Below are 18454 nucleotides of genomic sequence, written 5' to 3' on the forward strand. Positions count from 1 at the left end.
ACGACAACACTTTTACTTAAAAATTATTAATAATTGCAAATTAAAAAAATCTAAATAAATAAAAATATGATGATAACATTCAAATAAAATAATTACAATATTTAAAATAACTAAAAAAATTATGTACCAATAAATGATGCCGCATCAATATACCAAAGAATAAATGTCTGCAGCTTTTCGTGATATTCTTTTAGACGAGGAGTAAATATATCAGCCTTTAAACAAAAAATATCGATGCAAAGAACAGATTTTATAATTGGAGAATGTAAATTAGAATTAAAGTTAGTACCGAGTTAAATAGCATTAGGTAATAGTCAATAAACATTTACATTATATTTTATTATTTATAGATTTATTAAAACAATAAAGATTCACAAAATTAATGTCTACATCTGAGAATAAGAAAAATATCTTAAATTCATAAAATATCAAATGATTTAAAATAGAAACAACTAATAAAAAAAAAAAGCAAAACATTAAAACATAAAAAATTACTTACAAAAATTTTAAATGCTTGATCCCTCGTTATTTTACTTTTATCAAAATTAAAATGTTTGACAAAAGAAAAAGGATTGATAAAAATTATTCATAACTGCGATTCAAAAAGCAAGACCAAATTTTGAGTGTGCTTTTTAAATTTGGAATCATGTTATTAAAAACTATATTATTACACATGAAAAAAGTGTGGGAAAAAAAGAAATTGAAATGTTTCTCATATATGCAATAACAATACCAGATCAAAAATGTTTAAAAATATCACTAAACTAAATAAGAAAAGAATAAGAAGTGACAAAACCAAATGATTTGAAATAGTTAATGAAAAAGAATTGAATTTATAAACTTTAATTTTTTAATTTACTCCATTATTCAACGTACTTGAGATTCAAGTAGGATTGAGCTATTACAAAAAAATAATTTAAATGCAAGAACACTAAACATAAATTATTTACACTAAGTTAAACCCAATAGTGCTCTTTCTTTTTACTGTTTTTACTATTAATAACACAAAGGACCAACTCTACTATCAAATGTAACGTACTGTAAGTTACAATGTGGTACATGGTTAGTGTTCTTAATGTAACCATTTTTTACTATTTTTGCTAATTTCATTAACAAAAATCTAACTCAAATAACCTCAACATTCAATAAATTCAATAATTATAATAATAATAATAATAATAATAAATAATAACATGAAAACCTCATAGATTTCATATTCTGTATCATCATTAAAATAAGAATGAATTTTGTTGCCCATAGGTGTGAAACTGTCTTCTTTTTGAAGTTTTGAAATAAACTCATCTCGATTTGAAATGAAACCTGTAACAAAAAAAGTATAAATAAAATATCTGGATTTTATAAAAAATATTTGAGTAATAATATATGATCATTAATGTGTGTACTGACCTTGTGGGATTTGTTCAACAATTTTGGGTATCACTGGATCTGGCTGAAAACATAGAAAAGAAAAATAAAATCCAAATATCTTTCCTAAAAGTTATTTATATAAAGTTATTTTATGGTATGCAAAAGTGTTAAACAAAACACTTTCATATACCATTGCGCAGATCATACCAAAAATTCATTGCATAATTGTTTACTTTGTTACTTTTATTAAGGATGATTGTTAACTTTGTTATTTATATTTAGGATGATCATTATTTCAGAAAAAAAATTGTTTTAAATCAAGAAGCAATAAAGATTACTTTTTAAAATCCTATATGAAAATAAAAAATTTTTCATTAAATAAAATGCCAAATTATGGAATTGTGAAAGGAATTAAGATCATGTAATATTAACCAACTTTTAAAGTTTTGAAAATAATTTGTTGACAAATAACTAAGCTTCAATAACTCCTAAATAACTTTGGCACAATAATAAATAAGCCTAAATAACTTTGGCTCAATTATTTAAAATATGTTGTTTTATTAAAACATTTTATTGAGAAAAAAAAAAAACTTGTCAGATTTAAAAAAAAAAAGTTTGTGATTGGTTACTTTAAAAAAATAATATATTATTAAAAACCTTGATTCCATATGATCTTGGTATTTGCTCATGGTATTCCATATTAAGATAAGTCAGTAAACTTCCAGCATGATAATACAACTAAATAAAATTTTAATGAAACTTTAAATATTTTTGAAATTATTATAAATTATTATTAAGACTAAATTAGTAACAGGAATGCCGAGCCCCAAAAAGAGACTCTGGATTAGAAAGCCAAAAAATGATAATTTCTTAATGGTTTTTGGTAACGATGAGTTCCAAAAATTGAGAAAACTTTCAGGTTAAAATAACAATCAGTTTTGAACCCAGTGTAACCTTATTTATAATGGTGGCAATGATTTCAGGACTCCGGACAAAAAAACTATAGTTTAACACTGAACCTCATGATTTTTTTACTTGTTGCAGACCATAAGTCATTAGACCATAAGTCATATTTTAAGAGCTTCTGTACATCAGAGACCAAGAAAAAATAGAGATTTAAACCCAGAGTTCTTTTGAGACTCCAGGACTCCGCATCTCTGATTAGTAAGTAGTAATTTAGTCTTAATTTAGTTTGAAAGGAAAATTTGAGAGAGCAAACCACATAGCAACATGAGGCAGAATAATAAAGATATCATTAAGGCTAAGTCAAATTTCTCACATCAATTTAATAATAAATTAGTTACCAACTTATCTAAACACGTCCTAACAGACGATGAAAAAGAGCTTTTTTTATAAGCAAGCATTAATTGAACCTTACTAAAAAAATGATTAAGCACAACTATTTTGAAATCTAAAACTCTAAGTGAATGTATGAAATAGAGCTTCCAGTTTAAACATGTGTATGTTTAAACATTCAAAGTTTTGACAGTTTTTAAGTTCAAATTTTATTCCTCTAAGAGTTTAAACATTAGGGACTAAAATCAACTAAATTTGCCTTTATTTTTTATCAGTTAAAGCAAAATCATTGAAAACTTATATAGGCAAACACTTAGTACTAAGTGAAAAGCTGTCTATAATGCAGACATAAATTAAAATCAACTAAAGAGTCAGAAGAGAAAGAATTGGAACTAAAATTAATTGAAGATGATATGGAGAAAGAAACTATGTTGGAATCAACAAAATCATTGCTCAACAGTACTAAAAGTTCATTTACCCAAAATCTGTAACAATTTTTCTAACAAGCCTTCACTTGGAAAGAGAAAGATAAAGAAAGTTTAAGTTATTAGGAAACTTGCAACTACTCTGGATGTCATGGAATCCTATTTTGCTGCACTAACAACATAGAAGTTATCAAAGAGATTCAAACCAAAGCTGGCAGTCTAGACTTCCTTGTTGAATGCATTAAAAAAACTTTTTCTAACAGAAGGCTGCAACTTCAAATTTATACCCATAATCTTGTTTCTTGAAAATAAATATGCAAGTTATACAGAGCAATACAGTTTTTTTTCTTCAGAGACTGAAACTTGTTTAGACCTCTTATTTCACAATTAGAGTTCCTGAAGGTAAGGTAAATCCTGAGTAAAACGCAACCCATGTTAACGAAACAAAAGATTTGACTAGTGATATGTTGAAATTGAAAAAAAAATTTTATCAAATATTTAGAATTGGATTATTTGCTCATCATCTCTGGATTCAGCACTTTCAAAAATGGTGAGATACTAATTTTCAGACATTCTTCCACTAGAGTTTAAACTATTCATTAAAAAGTACATTGACAAAAAACATAATGACAGATTTGGTCAAAAAAAGGGAGTTTTAAGCTGAATTTTAAAATGTCATAACTTTTGAACCATTTGAATTTGGTAGCTCAAACTTTACAGTTTTTCATGTTTCATTAATAGGTACTACTGGTTAAAAGAATTTGAGGGCTAATTTGATTGATCATTCTCCTTTTACATGGAATTACCCCTCATTCTCCAAGATTACATAACATTTTGAATCAAATAACTGCTATTATCAATAGCAGTTACTCATAAACATTTCGGAATAGATTAAAAAGGAATAGTATAGATCACAAAAAAAAAAAACCTAAAAAGATTTAGTACCTCGGAGTCTGAAATGCTGATTATAAAACTTCACTTTTGGTAATGACATGAAAGCTGATTCCATAAATAATTGATCAATAATGACTTAAAATTAGTCAAGTTTTTAACTTTAAAAGTAAAACTTCAAGATAAAAAGAAATTTAGCTTGACATTTGTTGAGTAAATCTCAGAAAAAAAAAGGAGATATACAAACTTAAATTTATATCATAACAAAGGATTTAAATCTCAAGGAATGTTTAGAATATATGGAAGAATACTAGCAACAACAGCCATTAAATCAGTGGTGTAATCATATGGAAGTAATAAGCTTAATTTTTTGGATTTTAATTTGAACAAGGACATTGTAGTTTTTGTTGCTGTTTTATTGATCAAGACACTAATCTTAAATATCAAACGTGTTACTATCACACTAATAATCTATTTGCAGTTGATGTGGTTTTTACGAAGAAAGAAAAAAAGCAATCAATATATAAAACTACAATGATTATAACTTTGTTGATGGTGATATAGAAACTGAAGGTAATATTATCTAGTTGACAGTAATAAGAAAGAAAAAATTGAAGTGATAAGATATTAATTATTCTTGATTCTAATTCATTAAAACTAGAATATCAAGAACCTGTGGTTAAAATAAGAAAATAAAAAAAGATAAAAAGTTTCATAGATCCACAGCAAGCAATGATGATAAACTTCAGCCTTCAAAACTTTTAAAAAATTCAAAATTTATTAATGAAAATTTTGGAAATGACTAAGTGTGATTCAAGAACAATATGGAGCAGTACTATTAAAATATTTAAAAGTTTGAAAACATTTTGTAAACCTTGCAACAGAGATAAAAGTAGCTTTAACTGTTTGAATGTTAATTTAACAAAATATGATGACAATAACCTTTGTGTTGCTTTAAAACTAGTAAAACTGGTCTTTCTTTTCAATGTTTTGTGAATGAAATGATCAAATTGTTAACAAGATTTGAAAAAAGAATGATGTCAATGATGATAAAAAAAACTTAAAAAGGTCTGTATAAATTATTCCTCCTACATCAGTAGGAATTATGAGAGAACTTTGTTTAGTTTGAAAACTAAACTTAGTTTGAAACTAAAATAAGAAATTTTCAACATTTTAATGCTTATGAACATTCAGTGCATGCTATAAAACATTCAGTGATATTATGTATACTTGTTATTTATGTCATTTTATAACTGATGCCGTATTGAACATAAAAAAACTCTTGATAATCAGTTTGAACTTGTTCAAATATATAGATAAAACAAGAAGCTAGTTTCAACCTAAGTCAATTGGAGTACTTATGCTCTTACAAGTGATTACTTATGTATGGTTACATCATTGGTGAGATTCCATACACAGCTAAGTGCACTTACTGTGATTTTATATATTTTATAGTAATTTTGTAATAAGTTAATTGCAATTTTCTTACTTGTATGTTAAGTCCTTTGTATCCAAATATAGTTTCACTATAACAAAAAATATAATATTTATTAAAATAGAACATAGAAAGTATAACAGAGTTCCCACTATTAAAACTGAGGCTAAAAGTAAGGATTTTAAGAAGATTTAAGGAGATATTTTTCTAATATTTAAGGAGATTTGGTCACGAACGACAATTTTTTGAAAGAAAAAATATGGAGAATTAAGGAGAAAATAGTTACATTAGAAACAGAATCTTATTTTTTTCAATAAATTTTAAATATAAACAGAAAAATTATTATAAATTAATATATTACTTTACATATATAAATATAAATTTATATATTCGAAATATAGGTCTGCAAACAATCAAAGAACTATATATTTTCTTGTTTATTAATAAGTATAATCCTTCACTTTAATAAAATTTCCTTAATGTTTAAAAAATAACAATAAATATAGAGAAATTAAGGTGAGCAGTCAAATTTTACCTTTTTGTAAGTTTATTTAAGGACTTTTAAAAGGAGGATTTTTTTAAAAGGATATTTAAGGTTTTTAAGGAGGAGTGGAAACCCTGTAAAAAAACTATTACCTACTATAAATATTACAAAAAAATCTACTAATAACAAAATAAATTTTAAATTAACAAGCTAAAAAGTTAGTTGAAAGAATGAATATGAGATAATATGCAAAACAAACTGGCATAAGATAGGTTCTTATGTGATAGCCAGATTAGGTATATATTTTTGCAAATATTAATAGCTGCTTATAAAGATGCTAAAACATACTTAATTGTCAATGAAATTTCCATCATTCAATCGCTTTTCAAAGATTTTTCAAAATAATGATAACCAATCAAAAATATGATATAAAATGTTTAAACCAATGATTATTGTAATAAAGTGTAAATCTAAAAATTTTGACAAAATATTGAAATTTATTTTAGCACACTCGGTAATAATAATGACCATAATAAAACTGTTTGACTCTCATTGCTTGTGTGGAAAAAAAAGTATTGAGGTCAATTTCTCATGTCATGCTTTCTCTTCAATAGTCCACTATCATAGTGAAATCACATTAAATCACAAAGTTAACAAAATTATTCCAACCTTGATATTTAAACTGTTGTGCTAAGATTTTTTTATTTATATATATAATTGATTTTTTTAAATTTAAAATGACAAAATATGAATTCAATTCATGTTTTCTGTTTACTTTATTGGATTGATTATTCTAGCATCTTAAAGTTATTAAATCAGGCATGTATGTGTTGAGTAAAAAATTAACATACTACATGCAATATGACTTGCTCTTCTAGTTCTTGTTTGGTTTGGTTTTTTTGTTTGTTTATAAGATCGACTTTTTAAACAAATAAAAAAATCAATGACGTTATATACTAAAACTCTTAGGAATAAAACAGGCTTGGATAAATTATCAAGTCTGTAGATTGCAGCGCATATTATGAAGACTATTTGACCTACTACAAAATGAAGAAGGCCAGCTTTGACTAAAACAAAAAAGTTAGTTTTTCTTGGTATGCATTTATTCCTTTGCTTTAATAAAAAAAAATTCAACATTTTTTTAAAAATCATTGTCTATAATATGAACGAAACGTCTCTGCGGTTTGGGATCCATTTAAGATCAAGTGAAGAAAAAAAGTTCTGATACTATCCAACTAAGAAAGTGACGCCTATTTCTATTTTATTTATACCAAGTAAATTCTTCTTCCACTGTGGAGTTTAGAATAACTTGGAGTTAAATGTAACTACTAATTTTTTTAAAGCAATTTGTGGTTAACAAAATCTTTGCCTACTGCTCAAAAACTAAATTTCTAAACAATGTCCTTTTTATGATCAATCTAAAAAATGAATGAGAATATAATAAATAAACTATGAAAAACTTTTTTTTGTTAAAAAACAACTTTAAAAATAGAAAATTATTCATTCATAAATTAGTTATATACTGTAAGTATATATCAAGTTTAGGTAAGTAAAGTTTTAATGCTACATTCTTTAAAAATACTGTTTTCTAAAGCCATGCTTTTATTACTATTATTTATTCACCTATTTGTAACAAAATACAAAAAATCAAGAGCAATATTGAGCCGACTTGATGTCAGCTACGTACAGTACTCTTAAGCAGACCTGAAATCCTTTAAATTTTATGGGCTGATCATGCAGTAATTAATTTACAATGATGTTAACGCACAATAATTTAAATTATAACAGAGGTCAAGAACAACAACTATGGTTTTTTTGCAACTATTTTAAAATAAATTTTAATGCATTTACTTTCATTTTTTCTATTTATTTTTAAAAACTAAACAGAAAAGTGTAATGCAATTAATAAGAAAATAGGATTCACAATCACAATCATTTAATTCAAACAATGAAACCCATGTTTTTTTTTTAATACTTATAATCATCACAACCCTACATAAAAAACAACCAGCTAATTAACTTAAAATAATAGTGATAAAAAATACTATAATAAATGATTAATAAATTAAAAAATCTCATTAATAATATTGATAAAGTTTAGATAACTTTTAAAAATATTATTTAAATAATTATCTATAAAATATGTTAAACAATACAAAAATTTAACTTTATAAAAAGTAACTGTTTCAAGTAAAATATTTCACGTTTTAAATAACATTAAAATAATTACCTTTCCCCAAAGACTTGATGACTCATCATTGGGTGGAAAACTCCTTCTTTGCCAATGACGTCTTCTTCAGAATGCACTTTAAAAATATTTAAAGGAAGATAATTAAAATAAAATCCAAGTTGGATGGTTTTTAATACCCTGACTCATACAAAAAAAAAAACAAATACAATTGCTTTTAATAAAAAAAATTCCAAACAAATAAAATACTCATTTTAATTCTACAGACATCAGTAAGATGCAATTATATAAAAATGGTTTAAACTAAAAATAATTGTAAATTAAGTTATACTTGTTGTGTATCTACTTGATAATAAGCACTCTTCTCTATTTGAAATTTAATACCAACACACAAAAAGTGCTGGCTGGATGATCATTATCAGGCTATTTAAATTTTAAAAAAAGGCATTTTTGAATTAAAAAAAAAATGCCTTAAATAAATTCTAAATGAAATAATTTAAAAAAACCCCGGCAAAACGAATTTTATTTAAATTCTAAACAAAAAAATAAAAAAGGCAAGAAAGAATGTTTTAAGTTCTAAATAAAATAACTAAAATAAAAAAGTTTAAAAAAAAAGTTTTTTATTTAAATTCTAAACAAAATAAATAATTTAAAAACAGCAAAACGAACATTTTATTTAAATTTTCAATAGAATGATTAATAAAAGTATAATCATGATTGTTAATTAAAGTATTTGATGAAAAAAAAGACTTGTTCCAATTTAAAAAAGACTTTTTAGTGAGCATTTTTTCAAGCGGAAAAGACTAAATAAGGGGTAATTCCATGTCAATTGAGCCAGAAATTTTCAAAAATGTCACCATACATCTCAGATTTTGCTGATTTTTATACAGTTGAGAGTACTTAGTAAAACAAGAAATTCTTGAAAATTTTAGCTTCTAGCTCCAAGGGGATCCTGAAATATGATCATTTTACTTTCAACTGATCTTGGCCAGGCCCCTCTTGTCCTCTCAGAATTGAGACCTTTGTTTAAAGGTTCCAAGTCACATAGCTTTAAAAATATTTGATATTTTGACTTAAAAATTTGTACCTGGCTATTTTCAGGGTTGAAGAACCCAATGAAATAATCAAAAATATAAAAAAATATTTTTAAGTACCTGTAATTATCAATTTAAATAAATTTAGGCAATTTTTTATATACCTGATTTTGATGCTCAAGAAACCCATGTGGCCTTGATGATATCAAAAAAATTTTTTTTACACATTATTCTAAATTTTATGATCTTTCAGAAAACATAAGAGTTTTGATCTGCAAGTATATGGATTTCCAAATATGAATAACGGGGCACAGGCCCCACCTTTTTGTAGCGGAATCTTGCAATACATTTTCCACTACCTTTCAGACTAGCTAGAGCTATGAAAATTTCTGTATTTATATAGTGTTGATAAACGAGCATTTTAAAATTAAAAAAGGGCCCAAGACACTAGGGGAGGGGGCTGGGGGCATGTGCCCCACTTTTTTGAGCAGAATCTTGAGATGGATTTTTCACTATCTTCCAGACAAGCTGCAGCTCTGAAACTTTCAGCATTTGTGTAGTCCTGATGAACATGCGTTAAAATTGTTTCAGGTCAGACGACCAGATGGTCCATGGGGCTGGGGCACCTGGGACCATGCCCCACTTTTTTTCTCAAAAAAAATTTTTTTTTTTTTAAAAAAACACATAAATGTGTTTTAAATTTAAGATAACTTTGAAAATATTGTATTCAAAAATTTTTATTGCTTTATACTTGTTCCGTTTTACTTCATTATTTACAAAATAAAATACAAAAAAAAATCAAAGTCAAGATAATGTTAAGATTAGCTTAGATGCATCGACGGTCAAAGTATAAAAACGTCCATTTGTTGTTACAGGTGCATCAATTATACAAGTTATGTTGGTAATTGGCACCCAACACTCATCTACTCATGGCCTACTATAATTACACGGCCGGATATCTTGCTTTTCGGAGCGAAAAATTAGAAGGGTAACTTTTTGACTTACATAAACCTATTTTAAAACAGTTTATTCAAATATTCTTAATATGGTTAACACATGTGCTGTAATTTACTGTAAAACTGGATATAAAAAGAGAGAGAATTGAATTAATTTTATTCCTGAAAAGCATCCACTTTTTGGATTTCCAGAAAATAATCCTGACTTATTAAATCAGTGGGTAGTATTTATCAATCGAAAGTTATGGAAGCCTAGTAAAAATTCGGCTATTTGTGCTAAACATTTTGAAGAAAAGTATTTAAAAATTGGCAAAAGAGTTACATTAATTTGGGATTTAAATCCCGTTCCAACTATTTATTGCTTACCTGAAAAAATACCATTATCAGTATATCCAACTACATCGAAGGGTAGAAAGCCACCGTCTGTCCGTCATCCATCAAATAATCAGGATGAATCCAATTTATTTATAGAGAAAGATAAAATTCACTGTTTAAATGATTTAAATAATGTTAACCTAGAAGGGTATCAGCTCAAAATATATAATGACAAATACATATTTTTTAATTTAGAAGTTAATCAACGCTTAGGTATTTTAGAAGTTACAGAAACAATTGTAGTTGATGAGTTTATGCATGTTTCCTTGTTCTATAAATCATCTTATCTTCCATTGCCTCCATGGTTTTGAAATATTGGCTGTGTATTAGAGAAAAAAAGTGTACTGGAGAATTTTCCAGCATATATAAAAAATTATCTAGAAGAAAATAGTTTATCAAATGATTTAATGACTGATCTCAATGAAATAAAATACAAAAAACCAGTTGATCGGCCAAAGTTTTCATCAAATCTTTTACGATATTCCCTTATTCTTCAATATACATCAGCGGAGGCCTATAAACTCTTATTAGAACAGTTTCCTCTACCATCATTTAGTCTTTTGAAAAAAATTATTAAAGGTGGGGTAGAACCGTTGAAATCTGTAAAATGTTTACTAAACCAAAATAAAATTGACAAAGATGTAGTGCTGTTGATGGATGAAATAATTTGCAGGAAGAAGCACAATATCAAGGTGGTAGAACGATAGGTGTAGATAATGAAGGAATTTTATATAAAGGCGTAATGACCTTCATGATTGTTTCTTTAAAAAAAAAGTTTAATTTTGTTATAAGAGCTATACCAGAAGTAAAAATTGAGGGTAAATGGCTAGCTGACCATGTTGATGAGTGCATTACATCTCTACAAGAAAATGGTTTTCACGTATGTGGTGTAGTTTCTGATAATCATTCCACTAATGTTTCTGCTTTTTCACATTTGATGCATAAATATAAGAATACCAACCATGTTAGTAGTATTACTCATCCTACAAAAAAAGACAGTGTAATATATTTATTTTTTGACGCTGTCCATCTTCTCAAAAACATACAAAACAATTTACTAAATTCCAAACGTTTTATATTCCCTGCTTTTTATTTTGACCAGTTTCATGATGTTATTGATGTACATGCTGGTGAAATATCATGGAAGTTACTTCATGATGTATACGATAAAGACCAATTACTTCAGTCGAATTTAAAAAAAGGTTTCAAATTATCTTATAAATCACTTCATCCAGGCGATAATAAACAAAGTGTACCACTTGCTCTTGCAATATTTGATCCTACAACTTCTGCAGCTATTGAAAGTTATTTTCCAGATCGGACTGATGCCTCAAGCTTTTTAAAGTTGATAAATATATGGTGGACAATAAGTAACAGTAAGCAAAAATACAACAACAATTATTATATTGGAAATGCAGCTGTTTTGGGTGACATGAAACCTTTATTTTTGCGCAATTTAGCTGAATGGATTAAAGAATGGCAATATTTTGAAAAACTTTCTCGTGGAGGATTGATTTTACCAGCTATTGATTTTACACATTATGTTTCAAAAGCATTTGCAATATTAGATACTGCCATTTTTCTTATAAGAGACTCAACTCTTTGTGATCGATATGTTGCAGAGCGAGTACTTAGATTAAATGATTATGCTACTTCATTTTTATGTGATGAACATCAAGTTATTGGTGTAAAATTTATAAATCGTGTTGTTACAAATATTTATTTTAACAATGAACAAAAACAATTTTCTGATGAAATTAGAAAGAACAGTCTAAAGGATTTTAAAAGCAGACAGAGAAAAAAATTGAAGCTGAATTAGGTGAACTAATCAATGCTAAATTGATTATTTCAATTGTATATACTTCCTTTATTATTAGATTTTTGTTTATCGTCTTATATCTCATTAATATTACTGAGATGTTATTTTTGAGAAATATATTTCTTTTGAGGTACATATTTATGTTAATAGAGTCATTACAAATTTTAATATTTTATTATTTAATAAAGTTATTACAATTTTTTATTGATGAATAAAGTACAATATAATTTTATTTTATTTTAGCGGTGTAAGTTTTTTAGAAACATCATCATCAGGCAAAGGAAAGTGTCTAATTTATGATACATTTATCATATTTCTCAGACAAATTTTATTTTGTATACACACTTCCGTAAATAAAACCCCTGTAAAAATCATAATTTTAATTGCTGTAAGTGTGGCCAAACATTCTATACGATATATTTTTGTTTTGAAAAGTTACCCTTCTAATTTTTCGCTCCGAAAAGCAAGATATCCGGCCGTGTAATTATAGTAGGCCATGATCTACTCTAGATGGCCAGAAAAGTTTATTAAAAGGACTGTGCGGGTGCATGAACGTTACCATAACATCTTGTTCTATATTATCAATTTCATTGATCATACCAATCCAATCAAATGCATCATATTTACACATAATGAATTCACCCAATTTCAAGGCATCAATGTTAATTTGCTGATCATTTTGAGAACTTTGAATTCCAGAAAAAGAAAAAATGCCTGTTATATGAACATCTTCACTTGTTCGTTTAAAGCTAATAGTATCTATAGATTCTGGTTTAAATTGATGATAGCTCCTAGTTCCAGGAATTGTTCTACTTAGCTCAAAACGTGTTTTCAAAGTGGTGCGCAATTCTGTCAGTCTTTCTTTTTCAATCTTGAAAAAAATAATCCCTTTAATATTGTTAGTACAGTAGTCAAACATTTTGTTACAATTCAATATCTGGTCATTTATGGGCCTTTGTAGACTTGCATTTGTAGTTAATCGTTTTACAGTGCCACCAATACCATCACATGGTGACTTACCATGGCTTGTAGCAAAATATGTCCACTCTGCATCAATGTCAAAATCATTTTTATGGAGACAAATATTGTAAAGGTTTTTGTGATTTTTATACTGTGCAGCACAACCATCAGAAAAATAAAGAATCTTTGAAATTTTAGGATGATATTCTTTTAAATAGTTAACTATTTGTGTTTGAACTTCATACACAAAACCAGTGTCATGCTCATTATCTTCTGACATGAAGCAAAACGATTTTTCTTCAAGTTGGTCATTTTTGTTTAATAAATAGAGGGCAACGGGGTGCAATGTGCATTGACTTTTGCACCAATGGTAACTTTGGATTTCATCTTGAATCACAAAAGTGAAGTTTTCTGCAAAGTCACCTAAGACAATACAGCAGTCTTTTGCTAAGTTTTCCTTTTGTTGCTTTAGATATCTTGCTTGACATTTTGCAATGTAGGAATGAGCTGTTAACTTGTTTATTGCCTCTGATAATATCAATTTGTATTCTTCCATTGTTGTTGTCTGATAGATCAATGTTGTTCTGTCTGTTTTCTGCCACTGATTGAATGACACCTCCTCGTCATTGTCAATTAGTTGTGCATCCAGAAACTTCTTTAAAGAAACTATACCTGGACAGTTCGGACATCGATGAACCATGCACTCATTACTTGTCACATCACAAACAACTTTTGTCATCAGATCTTTGTAAGTACATTTTATTTGTGTAGCATTGGTCAAGAGTATTGCATTCTGATGGAGGGTACATACACAAACAGAATGAGTGCCTGATGCTCCAACAGTTATACACCATTTTGGTCTTAAACTGCAAAACTTAGAAAATCCAATAACTTCTTGAGGATATTTAGTTTTAAAAGAAACATAAAGTTCTTTAAGATTACATAAAATAAGGCGCTTTTGCATGTGTTGTTTTCTACCAATACTTACGTAATCTTTTTTACCAGGCATTTGTCTAGTAAATTCGTCATCATGGTATACATTGTTGACTCTATTTAATGTTATTTCTGAAAATATTTTTCCTTTCTTAGTGCCTGGAACTGAAAAAATCCCACTTATTTTCTTTAGTTTGCGCGCTTCTTTAATTTGGTGTATAGTGACGTTGAAATATCTTGCAGCAAAATTTCTTGACCAAGACTCGGGTGTAAATGTTAACAACTGAATTTTAGTTTTTTGGTCAGAAACAATTAACTTTTCTTTTATTTCTGCTGTTAGTTTGTCTAGATCATCGCATTTACTTTTGTCAATAATTTTAGTATGAGGAATTTTATGTTTCAGTTCTTCTTCCCTAACATTATATACTTTTGAAATATGCTCTTCATACTTTGACATTATTTTTATAACTTTACTTTTAGCAACAGATAACCGTTGATGCTTTGGAATGCTATGTAGTTTTATGGGGGATACTCCTATTGTTTCCAAACTAACATTTAATGCCTCTCGTGACTTTTCAGAAGTACCACATGAAACAGATTCTTCAAGTTCACAATTATCTTGTTCATGAAATTTACTTATTATAGCATCAAAGCAGCTCCGACAAAGTTGATATCCAGGCACAACATTTGGAAAATTAATTCTTAATTGTTTTGCCATGTCTAATGTTATTACATGACTCCCTGAAATGAAAAGAACAATTTGATTTTAGTAATTACCTATCAATATGAAAATTATTTGTACTTATTTCAATATATAATGCATAACCAGATCAGCTTTTTTTCAAACTTTTATAAACTAGTAGATTTTAATTTCATTATTCAAAAAAGATTTTACAATAATTTTTTATCAACAATATTTACCTTTGATTGCTTTTCTTTTTGATTTATGCTTGTCCAATAAATTACAACATTTTGTGTGCTTCTTTTCAAAGTGTGTACCAAAAATCTTTGCATGATGAAGGCAGATTGTTAAAATTTCATCATCTGTTATTCCAGGTCTCCAAATAAATTCTTCTCTGGCATCTTCTTTATAACAATCAAATTTCTTTAAATCAATCTTTCTACAATAACTTAGTTTATGACAAGTATCATTTAACTTTTTTCCAAAATCACATGAATCCATTCTTACTGTAATACTAAAAACAATTTGAGATTAATTTGATTTGAGATTAAAAATGAGAAATCAATAGTAATTAATTTAATGAAAGCAACTTAAGCAATCACCATGGTAATACAAAACTAAACAGTGATTGGTTTCTTTTATCTTACTTTGACAAAAAAAAAGTTTCCTTTTCACAAAGTTTAATTATACTCAATTTGTTAATGTTAAAAATGTTAATGATGACTTTAATAGGTAACAAATTTCTTCTATACTAGTGTAATGACAGGATGTTTTTTGTTTCTGTTAACAACTTGCTGTTACCATTTTAGAATTAGCAAAATATATTTTTCTTTTTTAATTCAAATTTTAAATTATACAAAATAAAATTCTGTTAAAATCATTACTTTAGACTGTTTTTAATCTTATACATGCAAATCAAAATTCTTATAAACATTAAGTTTCTTAAAACATTTTTAAAAGATTATTGAACATAAAATGATCAAAACCAAATGGAACAACTATAAATCACAAAAATTTGGGAAGCAATGTTATCAATGTTTCCCAAATTTTTGGGAAACATTGATAACATTGTTAAACATATGAAATGTTTAACGTTGTTAAAAATAAAAATCTAAAAAAAAAATTTGAAGACAATAGTTTTAAAGTTATCTTAAATAAGTTTTAAAGAAAAAAAAATTTTTTGAGAAAAAAAGTGGGGCATGGTCCCAGGTGCCCCAGCCCCATGGACCATCTGGTCGTCTGACCTGAAACAATTTTAACGCATGTTCATCAGGACTACACAAATGCTGAAAGTTTCAGAGCTGCAGCTTGTCTGGAAGATAGTGAAAAATCCATCTCAAGATTCTGCTCAAAAAAGTGGGGCACATGCCCCCAGCCCCCTCCCCTAGTGTCTTGGGCCCTTTTTTAACTTTAAAATGCTCGTTTATCAACACTATATAAATACAGAAATTTTCATAGCTCTAGCTAGTCTGAAAGGTAGTGGAAAATGTATTGCAAGATTCCGCTACAAAAAGGTGGGGCCTGTGCCCCGTTATTCATATTTGGAAATCCATATACTTGCAGATCAAAACTCTTATGTTTTCTGAAAGATCATAAAATTTAGAATAATGTGTAAAAATTTTTTTTTTGATATCATCAAGGCCACATGGGTTTCTTGAGCATCAAAATCAGGTATATAAAAAAATGCCTAAATTTATTTAAATTGATAATTACAGGTACTTAAAAATATTTTTTTATATTTTTGATTATTTCATTGGGTTCTTCAACCCTGAAAATAGCCAGGTACAAATTTTTAAGTCAAAATATCAAATATTTTTAAAGCTATGTGACTTGGAACCTTTAAACAAAGGTCTCAATTCTGAGAGGACAAGAGGGGCCTGGCCAAGATCAGTTGAAAGTAAAATGATCATATTTCAGGATCCTCTTGGAGCTAGAAGCTAAAATTTTCAAGAATTTCTTGTTTTACTAAGTACTCTCAACTGTATAAAATTCAGCAAAATCTGAGATGTATGGTGACATGGCCTGGCTCAATTGACATGGAATTACTCTAAGCTAAACTCAATTCTACCAAATAATAAACATCACAATATAATAACTACCTTGAAATCTTTTTTAAATTTTTTAATCTTTTTAAAAATCAAAATCGCTAAAATATGGGCAAGGTTTTGCTTAAACCAGAACAAGGGATTAAATTGGAAGCAATAGTAATTAGTCTTGATAAGGGGGCACCCATTAATTGTCAACAAAATAGTGGAGTTAAAATAAAAAGGTTTGACAATATTTGACATAGGGAAGGGACAGAGTTGTTAACACATTGATATAAATGACTTTTTTGCTTTCAGCTTTTTTAAAGAAATTTTTAAAAAGAAAATTTTAAATTAAGTTTTTGCCATAGTTTCAGTCAAAGTTCCACATCAATAACTTTGAAAAAAATTTTTTATACTTTAAACAAGATACAATAACTGATCAATATTAATTTAAACTTAACATTTATACTTTGAGCATGATATAAAAACCAATTTCAAAAATAACTAGTTTAATAATTTTAGGCTGTTGGGCCCAAAAATTAGGATTTTTTGGTTCCCAAGCTCTTATAACTGCAATTCTTCGCAAAACATTCTCATTTGACATAAGCATGAACATACAAAAGTTTGGAGAAAATTAGGATTTTTTGGTTCCCAAGCTCTTATAACTGCAATTCTTTGCAAAACATTCTCATTTGACATAAGCATGAACATATAAAAGTTTGGAGGCACAATGCCTGTAGTGTCAAAATATATATTTGTGTGTAAGTAAATATATATATATATATATATATATATAAAATATATATATATATATTTATATTGATATTTAAGGTTATATTATATAATAACAAAACAAACCTCATAATCATAAAAGAGTGCTAAATATTAAAAAGATATTTCAAATAGAGCGATATACATAAATATATATATATCAACAAAGAAAAAACAACTATTATTTAGTATTATTAGTGATTAGCTAATATTTTGTTTTTCTTTGGTTGCCATCAAGTATGTCTTTTAGCGACGTAAAGATCCCACTACACAATATTTTGTAATTTTTAGAGAGTTTTTTTATTTTTTCTTTGTTAATATGTATATGTGTGTGCATGTATATATATATATATATATATATATATATATATATATATATATATATATATATATATATTTATATTTATATATATATATACATATATACCCCTTTAACAATTTTAAGTTACGTTACATATTGTAACATAAACAGGATTTGTTACGTTGCGTGTAAAATGTCCGTTATTTTTACGTAACTGAGACGTAACATTTTACGTAACACTGTAACATAACGTTATGTGCAAAATGTCTGTTATTTTTACGTAACAGAGATGTAACATTGTAACGTAACACTACGTGAAAAGTGTTACATAACAACGCATAACATTTTGACCCAATTAAACGTAATATTGTAATCTATATCAATATAATGGTTTTTTTTGTATGTATATGTAAAGAGAGAATGCTACAATATACAGAGATCTATGTAAAGAGAGGGAAAAGAGCGAAGTCAAGTCAGAGAATATAGACATATATTGCACAGAAAGTGCA

The 18454-nt window shown here is 27.2% G+C and overlaps 2 protein-coding genes across 2 annotated transcripts in view; both read right to left on the minus strand.

Moving 5' to 3' along the window:
- LOC100199769 (histone acetyltransferase type B catalytic subunit) overlaps positions 1 to 18454 on the minus strand; it is a 48062-nt gene that overhangs the window by 16497 nt on the left and 13111 nt on the right. Inside the window, exons 3-8 of the mRNA XM_065810790.1 lie at positions 8130 to 8205; positions 5470 to 5506; positions 2026 to 2106; positions 1408 to 1450; positions 1202 to 1320; positions 128 to 215 (exon numbers count right to left, since the gene is read on the minus strand). Of these exons, the coding sequence (XP_065666862.1) occupies positions 128 to 215; positions 1202 to 1320; positions 1408 to 1450; positions 2026 to 2106; positions 5470 to 5506; positions 8130 to 8205 (444 nt within the window). The remainder of the gene's footprint in view (positions 1 to 127; positions 216 to 1201; positions 1321 to 1407; positions 1451 to 2025; positions 2107 to 5469; positions 5507 to 8129; positions 8206 to 18454) is intronic.
- On the minus strand, positions 12548 to 15361 carry LOC136087588 (uncharacterized). The gene is made up of 2 exons (XM_065810789.1): positions 15086 to 15361; positions 12548 to 14905 (listed from the first exon to the last, which is right to left on the minus strand). The coding sequence occupies exons 1-2, from the start codon at positions 15345 to 15347 to the stop codon at positions 12756 to 12758; spliced, it is 2412 nt and encodes an 803-aa protein (XP_065666861.1). The 5' UTR covers positions 15348 to 15361; the 3' UTR covers positions 12548 to 12755.

Source organism: Hydra vulgaris, chromosome 11, assembly GCF_038396675.1.
Source record: "Hydra vulgaris chromosome 11, alternate assembly HydraT2T_AEP".
Taxonomy (NCBI): domain Eukaryota; kingdom Metazoa; phylum Cnidaria; class Hydrozoa; order Anthoathecata; family Hydridae; genus Hydra; species Hydra vulgaris.

What these genes read in the sequence shown, in the direction of transcription:
- LOC136087588 (XM_065810789.1), bottom strand. Translation starts at nt 15,347, where the DNA reads ATGGATTCATGTGATTTTGGAAAAAAGTTAAATGATACTTGTCATAAA. An exon ending in AAAAAGAAAAGCAATCAAAG is followed by an intron (nt 14,906 to 15,085) that starts GTAAATATTGTT and finishes TTTTCATTTCAG; the next exon opens with GGAGTCATGTAATAACATTA.